Source organism: Natrix helvetica, assembly GCF_964273705.1.
Source record: "Natrix helvetica genome assembly, chromosome: 5".
Lineage (NCBI taxonomy): Eukaryota > Metazoa > Chordata > Lepidosauria > Squamata > Natricidae > Natrix > Natrix helvetica.
Genome location: NC_138551.1, coordinates 147,998,182 through 148,017,214, shown reverse-complemented (window position 1 = coordinate 148,017,214; position 19,033 = coordinate 147,998,182). Strand labels below are relative to the sequence as shown.

General features: G+C 49.4%; 1 protein-coding gene across 8 annotated transcripts in view; it reads right to left on the bottom strand.

Moving 5' to 3' along the window:
• The window catches only part of SAMD11 (sterile alpha motif domain containing 11), a 115,770-nt gene that overhangs the window by 7,078 nt on the left and 89,659 nt on the right, over positions 1-19,033 (bottom strand). For 7 of the 8 annotated variants that reach the window (XM_081954917.1, XM_081954919.1, XM_081954918.1 and 4 more), the window contains exons 8-11: positions 14,522-14,637; positions 12,946-13,024; positions 9,898-10,601; positions 5,115-5,248 (exon numbers count right to left, since the gene is read on the bottom strand). In XM_081954917.1, the coding sequence (XP_081811043.1) occupies positions 5,115-5,248; positions 9,898-10,601; positions 12,946-13,024; positions 14,522-14,637 (1,033 nt within the window). Of the gene's footprint in view, positions 1-5,114; positions 5,249-9,303; positions 9,512-9,897; positions 10,602-12,945; positions 13,025-14,521; positions 14,638-19,033 lie in introns of those variants that run through there. The other variant, XM_081954920.1, reaches the window with a different exon arrangement.

Genomic DNA, 19,033 nt, shown 5'->3' with positions numbered 1-19,033 from the left:
ACATTAAATCCTTTTTAACTCGCTCTGCAACACGCACGCCACGATCTCGCTAAATCTTCCTGCCGTTGCACCCGAGTTTATGGGCCACAGTCACTGGTTTTTCGCCCTCCAAAAGGACAGTGTTTTTATTTCCCTGTGCCCCACATATCTAGGGCAGCAGGGGAGGACTCCGGCAAGGAGGCAGGTTCAACAACCCTCAAAATTTGCACAGCCTTGTTCTGAGCGAGGCTTCCCGAGAGCCTGAAGCAAACGCCTTGTCCCCACAAGAAAAAACCCTTTTATTAATTGACTGTGAATTCTGCTCCTTCACATCCAGCAAAGTCTTTCGAGGGAGGATTTACGGTCACAGACCTTCTCTGGCTTGGAGAGCTGCCAGGCCGATCTCTGCAAAACTTGGCAAGGAGAGTCACGAACCAATGAAGCGAAGTCATTGTCTCCTGCAAACTCCACTCCCCTTTCGCTCCTCTTTTATGTCCTCTGGGAGGGGCCATTCATCCTCCACCTGTGGCCTTACTCCCAAGTCGACCCCTGTTCTTTAGCCGTTCCCTTCCTCTGGCAACTCTGCGCATGCGCACACTGGGAACAGGCTCCAGCTGTTCTTCTGCCCCACTGATGTCTGACTCTGAAGGCAGCTGATAACTGGCATACGGCCCTGGTCCCCTCTCTGCATCTGACACAGAGTCCTCATCAGAGCCTTCCCCAGACTCCAGGACTGGCCCATCTTCCTCCCCAACCTCTTCACTGTCCGAATCTGCTGCTAGCTCCTCTGGCAGGCCACAGCTAGCTTGCAGTTTTGCATGAGCAAAACCCAGGGTTGAAACGGCACCTTCTCTGCGTTTAATTTGTGCCGAATGCCACAGGTATTCTTCCGGGCTAAATACCCCAAGAGGTTTGTGCTAAAAGGATTATCATGATAGATGGACCGTCATGCAAAGCTTGCAGACTTGGGCAGTCAGGTTTTCTTTGGGGAAAAACAAAAGGAAACCGAAATGCCCAGAATCCAATTCTCTGGCTGACTGGATATGAATGAGAGTAATAAGGATTAAAGCTCCTTTGGAAACGCCAAAGCAACTTTCTCGCCGATTTCTGAAAACTTGGGTGTTAAGTAGGAATATTTGTATAATCTTAACACGGCCTGCAGCTACTTCAGTGAAGGAAGAAGGCCTGCAGCGAGAAGAAATAGAAAAAGGCCAATTTTTCCCCTTCATCGGGTAACGTAAAACATGCTAAGGTCTCTCTGATTTCCAGAGTTTTATAAGCAGTGGTTTGCAATTCAAAACAGCCCTTTTTTCTGACAGCCTGACCAACTTTGCAGGGGTGTTAAGAAGGCCGCGTGGGAAATAGTCAATTGTTCTCTACGTTTCAGGTAGCCTTTGATTTACAATCGTTTGCTTAGTCGTCTTCGTCATCTTCTTTTATAATCTTGCGGGGCGGATTCTGGGGAACTGAATGGAGCTAGCAGAATGTTTTCATGGCCAGATGCCTTTCCCTGTTGCCAATGCAGAGTTTTGTTCGGGAGAAATATTCTCATTGTGCCCAGAGAGAGAAATATATGCCTCTACCTAGGATTGTGAGGTAGGAGCTCCTAATCATTTGCTTAGTGTCTGTTCAAATTTACGACGGCCCTGAAAAAGTGACTTAGGACCCTTTCTCACACTTAACGGCCGCTGCAGCATCCTTATGGACCCCACACGATCAAAATTCAGACTCTTGGCAACTCCGACTCCTATTTATGACGGCTGTGGTATCCCAGGGTTATGCCATCACCTTTTGTGACCCTCTGGGAGAGCCATTCACTTAACAACCAACCGGGTTACTAGCTTACCAACTGCGGTGATTCACTTAATAACTGTGGTAAGCAAGGTCTTTAAATGGGACAAACCTCCACCCCTGTCTTCCTTAGTAACAGTTCCCTTCCCACCAAAGGTGGTTCCTATTTTTCTACTTGCACTTTTTAACGTGTTTTCAAACTGCTAGGTTGGCAGAAGCTGGGACAAGTCACGGGAGCTCCCTCCGTTACGCGGCGCTGGGGATTCGGACTGCTGACCTTTCTGATCGACATGCTCAGCGTCTTAGCCACCCTGCAAATCTAGGTGCGCCTTATAGTCTGAAATATACGATAACTCTTCGGCTCCTTGGCATTATGCCTCTTCCTTCCCTAGGGACCCGAAGAATCCAGATGTTTCCAGACTCCGTTCCCCTCCACAGCTGGAGTTCTCCAAAGGGCATTTATAAGCCACAGTGTGCTAACTCAGAAGCCAAGTTAACAAGGCCTTTATCGTCCAGCTGGCAGCCTCATTTTCCCACCCACTCACCCCGGGAGTGATGGATGGGTTTTGATGGCGTTCCTGTCCCTCCCCTGCCTGATCCGTCTCTGGGGTGGGTGGGGGGAACTGGACGTTCACCAACGCTGCTTTCCTGCCACTATGAGGCAAGTTAAGCCAACGTTGATCCTCGCTCCACGTCTGGAAATATTATTTTTCCATATATTTTTAAAATTCATTTCTGCAAAGCTTTAAGAACCAAAAGACACTTTCCTGAGTGTTTTATTTCATTTATCCCATTTTTAATCACAGGGGCTAGAAACTTGGTTACTCCCTTAAAAAGACACTTTCCTGAGTGTTTTGTTTTATTTATCCCATTTTTAATCACAGGGGCTAGAAACTTGGTTACTCCCTTAAAAAGACACTTTCCTGAGTGTTTTGTTTTATTTATCCCATTGTTAATCACAGGGGCTAGAAACTTGGTCACTCCCTTAAAAAGACACTTTCCTGAGTGTTTTGTTTTATTTATCCCATTTTTAATCACAGGGGCTAGAAACTTGGTCACTCCCTTAAAAAGACACTTTCCTGAGTCTTTTATTTCATTTATCCCATTTTTAATCACAGGGGCTAGAAACTTGGTTACTCCTTTAAAAAGACACTTTCATGAGCATCTAACTTTATTTATCCCATTTTTAATCCCAGGGGCTAGAAATTTGGTTATTCCACCTTAAAAAGACACTCTCTTGACCTTATTTTATTATCTATCTTATTTTATTTATCCAATTCCTACCCTGCTCGCTTCATCGAAGATACTGGGAGGTTTTAAGATAGCAATGGCACTTAGACTTATATACCACTTTATGGGTTTTTTACAGCGGTTTACAGAGTGAACAAAAAAAGATAAAAAGCCATACAGCCACACGAAAAGAGACCTAGATAAAAACAAATTTAAATAAATTTAAAAGGCCCAGGGGGAGGGGGGAATTTTACCCTGGAGCCCCCTACCCTAAATCGGTCCATCTATAAGCCTTTAACCAGGATGGAGTTTCCTAATTTTAAGGGAGTAGCCAAGTTTCTAGGCCCTTTGATTAAAAATTGGATAAATAAAATAAAACACTCAGGAAAGTCTTTTTGAGGGAGTAACCAAGTTTCTAGCCCCTGTGATTAAAAATTGGACGAATAAAATAAGATGCTCAGGAGAGTGTCTTTTTAAGGGAGTAACCAGGTTTCTAGCCCCCGTAATTAAAAATGGGATAAATAAAATGAAACACTCAGGAAACTGTCTTTTTAAGGGCGTAACCAAGTTTCTAGCCCCTGTGATTAAAAATTGGATGAATAAAATAAGATGGTCAGGAGGGTGTCTTTTTAAGGGAGTAACCTCTAGTCCCTGTGATTAAAAAGTGAGTGCAATGCCTGACAAAATCTCCAAAGCTTTGGATTCAGGTGTCTGAAGTAACATAGGGACTCCTGCTTGAGCAGGGGGTTGGACGAGAAGATCTCCAAGGTCCCTTCCAGCTCTGTTATTCTGATTGGTTGATTGACTGGATCTGATTGCAATGTGCTGTGGGAGATATTCTGGATCCCAGCAAAAGGCTTAGGATGTAATTCACACAGCAAATGGAAATTACTAGCGTGGTAAGGGGCCAAGAAATCCTTCCCTAAAGCTTACTCTCTCTAATTCTTGACTTACAACCATTCGTTCATTCAAGTTACAACGGCACGGAAAAAAACGACTTACGACCATTTCCCCACACTTACGACCACTGCGGCATCTCTGCGGTCATGGGGTCAAAACTCAGCTGCTCGGCAGCTGGTTCCTATTTACGACGGTTGCAGTCTCCCCCGGGTCGCCTGATCCCCTTTTACGACCTTCTGACAAGCAAAGTCAGGGGGGGGGGGGGGGGGAGAGGAAGCCAGATTCACTTAACAGCTGTATTATTAACTTAACAATGGCAGCTATTCACTTAACAACTTGGCAAGAAAGGTCGTGAACGTGGGCAAAGCTCACTTAACAACTGTCTCGTTTAGCAATGGAAATTTGGGGGTGGTGGGGGTGTTCAATTGTGGTCTTAAGTCGAGGACTCCCTGTATGGACCCCTGTATGTAGGAGGCTTGGACTCGGGGGAAAAACAGGCTAAGCATGCAGCCATTAAATAAACAAGACTTTGGGAGTTTTGACTCCTGAAATTGACCTTCTGTTGTACGTGGTATATGCGCAAGGGTGTGTGTTGTGTTGAGATGTGTTGCCGTTTCTGCAATGTTAGATAACCTGGTGGCAACATACTTGAGTGTATTCAGCACAACCGATCGTCAAACTTTACAACCTAACAACTTGGCAAGAAAGGTCGTAAACTGAGGCAAAACTCACTTAACAGCTGCCTCATTTAGCAGCGGAACTTTGGAGGTTCAATTGCGCTCTTAAGTCAAGGGCTACCTGTATGGATCAAATAGAGACCCCTGTATGAACGAGGCTTGGACTCTGAAAAAACAGGCTAAACACGCAGCCATTAAATGAACAAGACTTTGGGACTTGTGACTCCTGAAATTGGCCCTCTGTTGTACGTGGTGTATGCGCAAGGGTGTGTGTTGTGTTGAGATGTGTTGCCGTTTCTGCAATGTTAGATAACCTGGTGGCAACATACTTGAGTGCATTCAGCTCAACCGATCATAAAACGTAACAACTTACTTGGGACTCGGAAAAACAGGCTAAGCATGCAGCCATTAAATAAACACCTTCGGCAGTTTTGATTCCTCTGTCGCACAGGGCAGGCGTGGCAAGGTGGGAGTCTTGCGTTGAGTGTGCCGACGTCTTTCTTTTTCGCAATAGGAGGGAACCCGGTGGCAACATACCTGACTGTATTCCGCACAACCGGAGAGGCAGCTCACAAAACTGCAAACGTCATCTACGGTCCATTTGCTGATGTCTTGCAACGCGGCGGTGACTGGGCTCTCTTCCCCATCCAGAAAGAGACCTCCCATCGTGCCTGGAAGAAGCAAAAAAAAAGGGGCTTTTTTTTTTTTTTGCAGAGATGGGAAAACAGGGGTGAGCGGAGGCAAGAAGGAAAAGAGGAAACATAAATCACGAAAGCTTTCCTCTTCCCCCACCAGCCCCTCCCCACCCCGGCGGACAGCCTCGCTTTCCCCGTTCCTGCCGTTTCCCTCCAGCCACGCATCCATCTTTCATGAACTGTCAATTAAAATACCAGGCAGGGTCAATTTGGAGGCGAACTCCTCCAGGAGGGTTTCCTAGCCTGGGGGAGTGGGGAAGGCAGGAGGAAAGACTTCGGGGAAGGGCGGGGGGGGGGGGGGGGTGTCAAAGGCACTAATGATTTCAGCATGTCGGAGTGCTGTTCAGGCGGAAGAAGGGGGAAGATCCGAAGATGAATCCAGTAAGAAATTAGCAGAAAGATCTCCCCCAACCAAGAGGGACGTGGGGGGTGGGAGGTGGGTGGGCAGCCAGGTTGCTGAGGCTGTTAAGAGAGCGAGGCAGCCCTGCGGGAGAATTGTGGGGTAGATAAACAAGGGCTTTTGCATTAACAGAGGGATGCAATCGAGATCAAGAGATAAAAGGCTCCCTTGGCATGTGCTAGTCATTCCCGACTCTAGGGGGCGGTGCTCATCTCCGTTTCAAAGCCGAAGAGTCCGAAGACGTCTCCGTGGTCATGTGGCCGGCATGACTCAACCCCAAAGGCGCACGGAACGCTGTTCCCTTCCCACCAAAGGTGGTTCCTATTTGTCTACTTGCATTTTGTACCTGCTTTCAAACTGCTAGGTTGGCAGAAGCTGGGATAAGTCACGGGAGCTCACTCCGTTACGCGGCGCTAGGGATTCGAACCGCCGAACGGCCGACCTTCCTGATCAACAAGCTCGGCGTCTTAGCCACTGAGCCACCCTGTCCCCCTGAAAATCTAGGTGCGCCTTATAGTCTGAAATATACGGTAACTCTTCGGCTCCTTGGCATTATGCCTCTTCCTTCCCTAGGGACCCGAAGAATCCAGAGGTTTCCAGACTCCGTTCCCCTCCACAGCTGGAGTTCTCCAAAGGGCATTTATAAGCCACAGTGTGCTAACTCAGAAGCCAAGTTAACAAGGCCTTTATCGTCTAGCTGGCAGCCTCATTTTCCCACCCACTCACCCCGGGAGTGATGGATGGGTTTTGGTGGCGTTCCTGTCCCTCCCCTGTCAACCTTTCTGATTGACGCTCAGCGTCCTAGCCACTGCGTTCCTTAGTGAGGTACTAATACCACTCTATAAAGCCTTAGTAAGGCCACACCTAGAGTACTGCATCCAGTTTTGGTCACCACACTATAAAAAAGATGTGGAGTCTCTAGAAAAAGTGCAGAGAAGAGCAACCAGGATGATGAGGGGACTGGAGGCTAAAACATAATGATGGACGGTTGCAGGAACTGGGCCTGGCTAGTCTAGTGAAGAGAAGGACCAGGGGAGACATGATGGCAATCTTCCAATATTTGAGGGGCTCCCACAGACAGGAGGGGGTCAAGCTATTCTCCAAGGCACCTGAAAGGCAGACAAGGATGGAAACTGACCAAAGAGAGATTCAACCTGGAAAAAAGGAGGAATTTCCTGACAGGGAGAGCAATCAACCCATGGAACAGAAGTTTCCTTCAGAAGTTCAGAAGAGGCTTTCAAGAAGAAACTGAGTTTGGGGGTGTGGAGGGACCCTAAAGTAGCATCTGAAGTGAGGCTGGGTCACTGATCCAGGCAGCATGATGGCTGGAAGGCAGGGAGAGATCAGGAGAACACCAAGTGATTGTCCAGGCATAGAAGAGACTACATGACCTTTTAGGGTCCTTTTCCAAGCCTTCAGACGAGTTGCCTTGGAGCATCGTTGTGGGGGGTGGCCGTTTGTCCACTCCACAATGGGAGACGGAAATCCCAAACCAAGGACTGCCACGCAATTTGTGCCCAGGGCTAAATTCTCTCCAATGGACCAGGGAGGAGAATTTTATTCAATTGAAAAAATAAAATAAAAAACCCGCACATCCTTCCAAATGCATTTTTCCACCCAGCCGCTTCTGCCAACATACTTCTCCCCCCATCTCCTCCCCCCCCCCGCAATCCCCACATCTTCTGCTGGAATCAAACTTTCCGAGCGAAACGATTGGCAAACAAAAAGAAAAAAAAATTGCAAGCGTTTATTGGCGGCTTCCAGCCGGAGATGGGAGAAAAGTGAGAGAGAGAGAGAGAGAGAGAGAGAGAGAGAGAGAGAGAGAGAAAGAGAGAGAGAGAGACATTTGCCAAAGGAGGCAGCCGCCACTAAATCATTCCGACGACAAACAAGAATGGACGCAGGCTGCACCCGACAACGAGAGAAACTGACTTGCCCACAAAATAAATACTGGGTGCTGGGGAAGTATTTTTAATGGCCCCTGCTTCCTCTCATCTTTGTTTCCCACGGAAATGTGGGGAAGCTTCTCTTTTCCCTAACCTGGGGAGGGTCTTTAGGGTTCAGACACACACATACACCCTCCCCCCCCAGGATGCCTACATTTGTAAACCTCCCACATATAAGCCATTTTCCGAGCTCCTCCAGCCAAGTGTAAACCAGGAAGCAAACTATCTCCCTAAACAGCGCTGCAAACTAAGATTAATAGTGACTGTCCGGGAAGGTAACCTGGATAGAAACAGACAGGCCTGTCACCTAGGGGGCTGAAACTTTTTTATTTTTATTTTTTAAAGTCCTGAGAAACCAGGAAACATTTGGAAGGCTGAAAAATGAATTGGATAGACACCAGAGGTAGTATTCAGCCGGATCGGCTCGGTTCGACCGAACCGGTTGCGGAAATCGCAGGTGGGCCCGGCTCTATGCCGGTCCCATTTAGGAATGTTTTGGAGGCCAGGCACATGTGCAGAAGGAGCATGCGCGAGCAAAGCGCATGCTTGGAAGGTCGGGAGCCTATGTGGAAGGGGAGCGTGCATCCATAAAGTGAGAGGACGTGTGCGGGGCGAACCGGCGGTAACAAAATGTGAAACTCACCGCTGATAGACGCCTCTCTAATTCACTGGTTGTGGGATTTTTTTCCCCCCCTCCCGAAAAAAATCCCTAAACCTTGTGATTTAAAGCTTGAATGAAAAAACCATTCAGAAACTCCAGGAAAAAGGCGGAGGAAACTTGTTTTGCTGCCAAGAAAACTGCACGGATAGATCTAGGAAGTTATCGGAAATTAACCGGAATTCTCTCTTTAGACAAAGCAAAAATCTAAGCGGCGAGAGACATTTTCCCAACTTCTCGGCCTGGGAATGTGGTGCACAACATTTTAATGAGTCGTCCAGATGGGGGAACTTCGAAATAGGGTGTGTGTGTGTTTGTGTGTAGACGGTGGGAATAAATCTCTGGAAAAGATTCACAAATGATTTTGGACAGAGCCTCAGGGTTTTACCCATGACTTCTCCGACCCATCTCGGTAAAAACTGCAAAAGAAGAAGAAGAAGAAGAAGGAGAAGGGGAAGGGGAAGGGGAAGGGGAAGGAGGAGAAGGAGAAGGAGAAGGAGAAGAAGAAGAAGAAGAAGAAGAAGAAGAAGAAGAAGAAGAAGAAGAAGAAGAAGAAGAAGAAGAAGAAGAAGAAGAAGAAGAAGAAGAGGCTTTTAACTCTTGGATGGTAGCTAACGCAAACCAGTCAGTTTAAAACTGCGTTACTGTAGATCCGACCTCAGAAGGACGGAAGGCTGAGTCAACCTTGAGCCTGGTGAGAATTGAAGTGCCAAACTGCAGCTAGCTGTCAGCTGAAGTAGCCTGCAGTACTGCACTCTTAACCACTGTGCCGGAATAAAAGAGATTTCTAGGTGTGCCTTTGGACAGAGTGCCTTAGTCTATTTTTTTTTAAAAAAAATATGGATTTGTGCACCTTCTTAAGCCAAGGGAAACCTGGGTGATGTTTCAGAAAGGCGGGGATGATGGGGTTTGGTTCCCCTCTCCAGAAACAGGGCCCCAAAATTTGCCCCACGATTGCCAGATTCCATTTGGGAATTCTTCACATTCCCCCCCCCCCCCCCCCCAATGTTGTGGCTCGCCAGCGGCCAGTAGAGCTGGCAGTAGACTCAGCAGTGAGGAGGTTGGGGAGGAAGATGGGCCAGTCCAGGAGTCTGGGGAAGGCTCTGACGAGGGCTCTGTGTCGGAGGCAGAGAGGGGGCCAGGTCCGTATGCCAGTTATCAGCTGCCTTCGGAGTCAGACATCAGTGAGGCAGAAGAACAGCTGGAGCCTGCTTCCAGTGTGCGCATGTGCAGAGCTGTCAGACAAAGGGAACAGCTAAGGAACAAGGGTCGATTTGGGAGTAAGGCCACAGGTGGAGTATGAATGACCGCTCCCATAGGGAATAAAAGAAGAGCAACAGGGGAGTGGAGTTTGCAGGAGACCATTAATTCATTCCTGCATTCTTGCCAAGCATTGCAGCGTCTGAAAGATATCGGCCTGGCCACTCTCCAAGCCTGTTAAAGGTTGGGAGTTGTGAACTATCTTGAAAGACTGCGGGAAAGACTTGGCTGAATTCACCGTAAATTAAATAAAAGGGGTTTATGGGGACGAGGACTCGGCTTCGTGTTGCTGGGGAAGCCGAGGTCAGAACACCCCAAAAATGGTGTGTTCTCCCCCATCTGAGAATGCCACTTCACTCACCTGCATGGAAATACGGACTCATCGTATACGGGAAACCAAACGGCAGGGGCTGGGGAGGCGGGAGGGAAGCCGTGGGGAGTAGCTTGGCCTCCGATTTGCCGATGGTCGGACCCAGGAGATAGCTAGGCAACTCGGCATTGGAGGAACTACAGGGTGGGTTCTGCCCAGCTGGCACCTCGCCCAGTTCTTTGGCGCCCTCGCCAATCTTTGCCACCTCTTTGCACTCCTTAACCTCGGCAGCAGCCCCACCGCTATTCTCAGGCTTCAGAGTGTCCGGTTTCTCGTCGTTCGCTTCGGTGTCGCTATCCGAGTCCTTCATTTCCTCGTTGTTGCTGTCCGGCGGACGGCTATCCAACAAGTCTTTGGATTCGCTCTGGCCCAGCGCCTCGGAGCGAGAGTGCGGGGCCTTCCGGGTGCCCCTCCGCGTGCCCTGCTCCTTGGGAGGGGTGGTGGAGAGGGCGGGAACCCCTTGGGGGTTGAGCGATAGCAGCGGGGCGTTGTTATGCCGGAGGACAAGCATGGCGTTCCTCCGGGAGAGCTCGTCCCGAAGCGGGTGTCCTTCCGGGATGTCGTGGAGACTCCGCAAAGCGGGGTGGTCTGGGGGCAGACCCGGGTGCAAAGTCATGGGGTCGGTCGCCAGGAGCCGCTGGCGGTGAAGGTTCTCCAGTTCTTTCTGCCGGATAATTTCCGCTGACATCTCCAGCCTAGGTGGGGAGAGAATTGGGTTTGGGAGAGAAGATTTACCATTGCAATCCCACTTCTGCCACCAGTTGTGAGGTTTCGTAAAAATGCCCTAATTGATTCATGAGTATCGAGCTGAGTTCCAATACAAAACTAATCATTTATTAGGAGCATCCTAGGCAAGATCTGTTCGCAGTCAAGCCTATGCTTCGTTTGAGTAATAGCTGAACTTTACCTCTGTTCCTTCCCTCCCCTCACTCTGTGTCATAAATCACATTTCCCTATGAGGTGCACCCCTCCCAAGCCTGCTGCAGCAATCTGAGATCTGACTTCAGCCAACAATATGTGGGGAATGCACTCCTCCCCTTCTCTCACTATGGCAACGTTGAGAGTTGACGCCAGCAGCCCTTACAACTATTAATTTAGTGACCGTTGGAAGTTACAAACAGCGCTGAAATCAGTGACTTAGGATCATTTCCTACTTAGGGCCACTGCAGCATTCTCATGGTCACGTGACTGAAATTAAGACGCTTGGCAACCGACTCACAGTTATGACAGTTACCATGTCCCAGGTTCATACGATCCCCTTTGTTGTAGCCTGCCAGCAGAGCTGGCAGCTGACTCAGACAAAGAGGAAGTTGGGGAGGAACATGGGCCAGTCCTGGAGTCTGGGGAAGGCTCTGATGAGGGCTCTGTGTCGGAGGCAGAGAGGGGGCCAGGGCCGTATGCCCGTTATCAGCTGCCTTCGGAGTCAGACATCAGTGAGGCAGAAGAACAGCTGGAGCCTGTTCCCAGTGTGTCCATGCGCGTTGCCAGATGAAGGAACAGCTAAACAACAGGGGTCAACTTGAGAGTAAGGCCACAAGTGGGCGATGAATGGCCCCTCCCAGAGGGAATAAAAGAGGAGCGAAAGGGGAGTGGAGTTTGCAGGAGACCATTAGTTCGCTTCATTGGCTCAGGACTCTCCGAGGCTCCTTGCCAAGTTTTGCAGATATCGGCCTGGCAGTTCTCCAAGCCAAATAAGGTCTGTGACCATAAATCCTCCCTGGAAAGACTTTGCTGGATGGGAATGAGCAGAATCCACAGTCAGTTAATAAAAGGAGTTTTTTGTTGGGACCAGGAGTTGGCTTCCTGCTCTCGGGAAGCCTCGCTCAGAACACCGTTTTGAGACCTTGTGGCCAGCCAAATCAACCGGAAAGCAGGATTCACTTAACCACCGCGTGACTAACTTAACATCTGCACTGATTCACTGGAACAACTGTGGCAAGGAAGGTCGTAAAACGGGGAAAACACGCTTGGCAACCCTCTTGCTTAGCAACAGAAATTTTGGGTTTCAACTGTGGTTGTCAGTCGATCGTTTTGGATCCCTGCCTCTAAAATGGGATCTACTCAGCTGCCTCGGTTGTGAGGGATGGTTTTTAAGAAAACCAAAAGCAATCGAAAGGGTCTCTTTAGATCTGGCAAACACTGGAGACCCTGTTGAAGATTAATGACATCTGGAAGGATGAGAGGTTTCCCCACTCCCCTTTGAAACATCAGGCAACACCGTCAGGTAATCCTTGCCTTTTTAATTCTTTTCCAATCTCTTCTGCTTTGTTTTCCCAAATTCTCTGTCTGGGCTCAAAACAAGCTTTATTACCCCGTTTTCCTGAAAATAAGACCTCCCTGAAAATAAGCCCAAGCGCTTATTTCAAGAGTCAAAAGAAAATAAGGCCCTGTCACCTCAAAATATAATCACCCCAAAATATAACCCATCTCAAAAATAAGAAGACCTCCCCAAAAATAAGCCCAAGGGCTTATTTCGGGGGTGAAAAGAAAATAAGACCCTGTTTATTTTTGGGGAAACACGGGTAGTACTTGCAAATAATAAGGCCTCCCCGAAAAAAAGGCCAAGCACTTATTTCGGGGGTCAAAAGAAAATAAGACCCTGTCTTATTTTCGGGGAAAATACAGTAGTATTTGAAAAAGAGACCACAAGGAAATCACAGACGGGGAGAAAAATTAGCCCCCAGAACGAATGGCAATGGGAAATTATTCCATACAAGAAGATTTTCATGAAGTGGTTAAGCTCAATTTTACTTTTAATTCTTCCTTTGGCCCCTTCCCGGTCAGAAACCCAGCGTGGGAGGCCCAGAGGGCACTGCCAGGCCCAGCCGGTGAAATCCACCCATTTCTCATGTTCTTCAAACGAGGCCGAATGCCCGGAAAAACCCAGTATAAAAAGGACGTCCCGTGGCTCTTGGTTCTGCCAAGCCTACCCGGTAATTGCCAGTCGTCCGGGGACGAACGCGGGGGCGGGCAGGTGGGCGGGCGGGAGATCCCGGGTGCCAAGCCCTGCGTGCCTTTGACTTGGGTTGCAAGACTCACCTGGCAAGGTTTTGCTTCCTGAGCATCTCTTGCTGGCGGGCGAAGATCTCCGCTTGGGCTGGCTGGAGGAAACCGTAACCTTGAAGAGGGGAAGAGAAGAAGAGTGAAATCGGGCTAGGAGAAGAGGGGCAGAGGGCAAAAGAGGGGGATGTGGTTTGGCAGCTCGAGGTTTGATTCCCTACATGCTCCAAATAGAGATGGAACAATGTCCGGCCTGGCAATTGAGCTAGTGCGTGTGTGTGTGTGTGTGAGAGAGAGAGAGAGAGAGAGAGAGGAAGAGGGAGGGAGAGAGAGAGCGAGAGAGAGAGGGAGGGAGAGGAGGGGAGAGAGAGAGAGAGAGAGAAGGTGGCTGCAGAGTCAAGAAGAAAGTAGGGATCAAGGAGGGGGGAAATTGCAGCAGGAGGGAGGGAGGGATGTAGACAAAAAAAGGAAAACAGAAAGAAGGAAAAAGGAGGTGGACAAAAAGAAGGGAGTGAGGCAAGAAGGAAGGACTGAAAAGAGGAAGGAAGATGAGAGATAAGGGAAGGAGGGAGAGAAGGAAGGACTAAAAGAGGAAGGAAGAAGAGAAAAAAGAGAGGGAGGAAGATTGAGAGGGAGGGAGGGAGGGAGGGAGGGAGGAAGGGAAGAGACAGGGGAAGGATGAAGGACTGAAAGGCAAAGGAAGAAAAGAGATGAGGGAGGGATAAAGGACGGAAGGATACTGAAAGAGTAAGGAAGAAGAGAGACAAGGGAGGAAGAGGGGGAGGGAGAAAGGGTCCTTTAAAGAGTAAGGAAAAGAGAGACAAGGGAGGGAGGGATAAGAAGAGAGATAAGGGAGGAAGGAGGGAGGAAGAAGAGAGACAAGGGAGGGAGGAAGGGATGATAAGAAGAGAGATAAGGGAGGAAGGAGGGAGGGAGAAAGAAGAGAGACAAGGGAAGGAGGGAGGAGGGGCACTGAAATAGTAAGAGGGAAGAGAGATAAGGGAGGGAAGGAGGGAGGGAGGAAGAAGAGAGACAAGGGAGGGAGGAAGGGATGATAAGAAGAGAGATAAGGGAGGAAGGAGGGAGGGAGAAGGAAGAGAGACAAGGGAGGGAGGAGGGGCACTGAAATAGTAAGAGGGAAGAGAGATAAGGGAGGGAAGGAGGGAAGCAGGAAGGAAGACACCAGGGGAGAAGAGAGAAAGAAAAACGAAGGACGCAGAATGAGAATGAGCAATCTCATCAATTAATTAATTAAAGGGCTGCATTAACCAGAGGGGGGAAGGAGCAGAACTTACACCAAGAGAAGAAATTAATAAAAGCAGCAGCAGAGCGAAGGAAGAGAGGGGGAAAGAAACCCCCACATTCTCAGGCTCCCTTCACCAGCCCTCCCCCTCCCCACCCATCCCCTCCTTCCTGCAAACTCCCCCCACTCCCTCAAACGGCCCTTAGGGTAAAATTTTTTTTTAATAAATTAGTAAAAGCAGCAGCAGAGCAAAGGAAGAGGGGGAAAAAAACCCCACATTTAGCCAGCCCTCCCTCCCCTCCACCAAGCCCCTCCCCAAGGCCCTTTCACAATACGGGGTGGGTGGGTAGGTGGGTTGCTTGCCCCTCTTACCTGGCGTCTGGCACAAAGCCGAAGGCACCCCCAGAAAAGGGGGTCTCAAGTGCGGCCCTAAAGCGATGTGGGGCGCATTCTGGGGCGACAGGAGGGGTGGCGGGTGGGACATCTCCCTACAGAGCGGAAACGCAAAAGGAGGACATTAAAAGGAGGCGAAAGGAGAAAAACGGAAGATGTATAGAAGCGTCGATATTCCAGCCTCGTCTCTGTCCTTTTCCTTCGGTTGAACACCCCAAGAAATTAAAAAATCATTTCCCCAGCTACCATGTTTCCCTGAAAATAAGCCATTTTCTTTTGAACCCCCCCCCCTTGAAATAAGCGCTTGGCCTTATTTTCGGGGAGGTCTTATTATTTTAGAGGTGCAGGAGGCGGCTTAACCTCGGCCCGCGGATCAGCTGATCCAGAGAGGGCCGGAAGCTCTGTTTCTGGTGCACTCTTTGCCACTCTTTTTGCGGCCGCCGCTAAGAAAAGGAGCACGGGAGTTAGGGTTTGCGGGAGCGGCCTCCGTGAGATCGTCCCGCGTGGACGGGAGTGCAGGTGGAGCCATTGGGGCATGTTCCCCCCTCCCCACCCCTAGGACATGGCAGGGACCGGCTGTGCAGGCCTTAAGATATTTTCAGGGAGGGCTTATTTTAGCACATGCGCCCAAAAGCCCGATTGGGCTTATTATCTGAGGAGGTCTTATTTTCGGGGAGGCCATTGCTCCTTGTCCGGCCTTTGGGTGCCTTGGAAAATAGCTTGACTCCCTCCTCTCTGTGGCAGCCCCTCAAATATCAGAAGACTGGTCATCCTGTCTCCCCTGGTCCTTCTCTTCACTAGACTAGCCATGCCCAATTCCAGCAACCGTTCTTCATATGTTTTAGTCTCCAGTCCCCTCATCATCTTTGTTGCTCTTCTCTGCACTCTTTCTAGAGTCTCAACTGTGAATGAGATGTTTAATCCTTAGAATTTCCTTACTGGGATTCATTGGAATTGAAAGACACAACCACCTAAAAGACTCTGCATAAAAGTGTGTGTGGGGGGGAATTCCTTACAAATGGAAAGGTGACTCCCTCTGTAGCCAAATGGGCTTTTCGTACAGCGTAGGGATCACCTTGAAGGAAATCCATAGGATCTCGTAGGAAAACATGCCGTTGCCCCGGGAAAATGGGAAAAGGTGAGAAAGAAGCTCAAGAAAGAAACTCAATTCTCTTCTTGTATAACGGGGAGGAAAGGAGAAAGTAGAAATAGATCCTTCCCTATTTTTTTTTATTCGTCTGCAAATGACACTTGGTTCAAAATGCAAAAACCAATATTTTCTTTGGACCCCCGAAATAAGCGCCTGGCCTTATTTTCGGGGAGGTCTTATTATTTTTGAGGTGCAGGAGGCGGCGAGCGTGGCCACCTCGTGGCTGCTGCTGCTGTGTCGCAATATTTTCGGGGAGGGCCTTTTTTTTAACCTCATGTGCTCAAAAGCCCAATTGGGCTTATTATCCGGGGAGGTCTTATTTGGGGGAAAACAGGGTAGGGGCCCACAACTGCCTTCCCCCCCCACTTTCAAAACGAGCCAAATTTGCTTTCCGTGCTCCGTCGTTAGAAAGGGATGGAATGAAAGCCATTTTATTCCACTGCGTCTGGATCAAATAGGTTAAAAGCCGAGGGGCATTAACCAAGGATACCCTCAAAGGGGCACACAGAGTGGGGTCTGCTATCATGCCCTTTTGGCCCAGGCCCAGCGGCGCGTTCGTTGCTGGTTAGTTAGGGGTGTCTCTCTGCCAAAAACGATGGGACAAACGTTCCCCTCGATTACGACACCCCCCTTTCCATAATAATAATAATAAATCCTGATTCTACAAACTAGCAGATGCTAAATAGCAATAGCACTTATATACCGCTCCATAATGCTTTTACAGTCCTCTCCAAGCAGTTTACAGAGTCAGCCTCTTGCCCCCAACAATCTGGGTCCTCAATTGACCCACCTCGGAAGGGCAGAAGGTTGAATCAACCTTGAGCCAGTCGGTCAGGATCGAACTGCTAGTAGTGGAGGAGTTAGCCTGCAATACTGCATTCTAACCGCTGGGAAGGAAGGGAGGGAGGAAGGAAGGAAGATACATAGCACTAGCACTTAGACTTATATCCCACTTTACAGCCCTCTCCCAGTAGTTTACAGTGTCAGCATTTTGCCCCCAACAATTTGGGTCCTTGTTTTACCGACTTCGGAAGGACAGAAGGCTGAGCCAACCTTGAGCCAGTCGGTTAGGATCGAACTGCTGGCAGTGGGCAGAGTTAGCTGCAATACTGCATTCTAACAGGAAGGAAGGAAGGAAGGAAGGAAGGAAGGAAGGAAGGAAGGAAGGAAGGAAGGAAGGAAGGAAGGAAGGAAGGAAGGAAGGAAGGAAGGAAGAAAGGAAGCAATAGCGCTCAGACTTATATACCGCTTCACAATCCTTTACAGCCCTCTCTAAGCGGTTTACAGAGTCAGCCTCTTGCCCCCCAACAATCTGGACCTTTGATGGATGCCAACAGCTAGCAGGGTGCTTCTGAAGACGTTCGCAGGGCGGCAAGCCAGCGCAAGGCCATAAACTGCACCCCAATGTTTGTCCGGCGCAACACTTCTGAGAATTGCAAAAAGGGGCGCACGCCACGGTTGAAAAGGACATCCATCTCCAGCGGGGATATCTGCGAAGGTGGATTAAACCATCCCGCTTGCAAGACACAAATGCACACACCCTGTCCGTACCCATCTGTCTTCCCTTCCAGCCCCTTCCCCTCCTGTCTGCCTCTGCGGGGTCCCCCTCCCCTCTCGCCGTTCCCCCTCCCCTCTCTTCCCGCCCTCCTTCCTTCCTCTAAACTAATTGCACAGCTCCCGGTGTGTCTGGAGGACAGCCACGGGGGCTAGGGCTGGATCGATCGGCTGGCTGTTGAAATGTTAATGCTAATCGCATAACGGTTCCGCCAGAGCCTTGCACTTGGCTGGCAGCGCCAATTAATCTCAGGTAACGCAGCGCATGACCTTCGGGGGCGCTTAAGCGCTGGGCGGCCGCAGCCGCCGGAGCGAGCGATGCTGATGTAATTACCGCATGAAGGGTGTAATCACCGGACCTAATCCCTCTGGCCTTGCAATTAGGCCGGCCGACAGGGGGGGAGGTGTCTGCCCAAGCCCACGCGCCGGACAGACAGCTGAGCCCGATGAATAACGGACAATTACAGCTGGGTAGGGGGATGAGAGGGGGCCTGGGGGGGAGGAGCTGGTCCTGATCGTAATTAGCTATAATCATCACAGGGAGGAGAGAGAGAGGGGGGGAGGGAGAAAGAGAGAGAGAGAAGGGGGCAGACTTGCCACCTGCTGGGTAAGGGCCAATTTGGGAAATCAAGTGGCATTTAACCGCTCTGGCCGTTAAGCAGACCCAGTGGCCCTTGGCTGACCTCCTGCGCCGGGCAAGGAAGGGGTGGGTGGAAGGGACAGCACAGAAATTTTGAGGAGGGACATCAAAGTGGGGAAGGCTTTGTTAGCCCCCCCCCCCTAATCCCCCATCCCTTTGGCTCCGTCTCAATTTCCACCCCTCGGCGTCTTCCCACCGATCGTCTCCTGTAGCTCAGGCTAACCTCATTTTCTCTTCATCTTGACCGGCTAAGGGGCGGTTTGGACTTCCGTCCTTCCGAGGTCGGTAAAAGGAGGAGCCGGATTGGGTTTTTTTTGGGGGGGGGGATTGGGGGGGAGGAGAGAAGAGGCTGACATTTTTAAACTGCTTAGAGAGGGCTGGAGATCTCTGTGAAGCGGTATATAAGTCTTAAGGCCAATGCGATGGATGGATGGATGGACGGGCGGACAGAAAGACAGCGACAGATGTAGGTAGGTAGGTAGGTGGATAGACAGACAGACTGAGATATAGGTAGATAGGTCAGAGGCAGATGAAGGTAGGTAGGTGGGTGGGTGGGTGGGTGGGTGGGTGGATGGATGGATGGATGGATGGATGGATGGATGGATGGATGGATGGATGGATAGATAGATAGATAGATAGATAGATAGATAGATAGATAGATAGATAGATAGATGATAGATAGATAGATAGATAGATAGATAGATAGATAGATAGATAGATAGATAGATAGAGGTAGGTAGGTAGGTAGGTAGGATGGACAGACAAAGATGTAGGTAGGTAGCTGGATAGATAGATAGATAGATAGATAGATAGATAGATAGATAGATAGATAGATAGATAGATAGATAGATAGATAGAGGTAGGTAGGTAGGTAGGTAGGTAGGTAGGTAGGTAGGTAGGTAGGATGGACAGACAAAGATGTAGGTAGGTAGGTGAATAGATAGATAGATAGATAGATGGATGGATGGATGGATGGATGGATGGATGGATAGATAGATAGAGGTAGGTAGGTAGGTAGGTAGGTAGGATGGACAGACAAAGATGTAGGTAGGTAGGTGAATAGATAGATAGATAGATAGATAGATAGATAGATGGATGGATGGATGGATGGATGGATGGATGGATGGATGGATGGATGGATGGATGG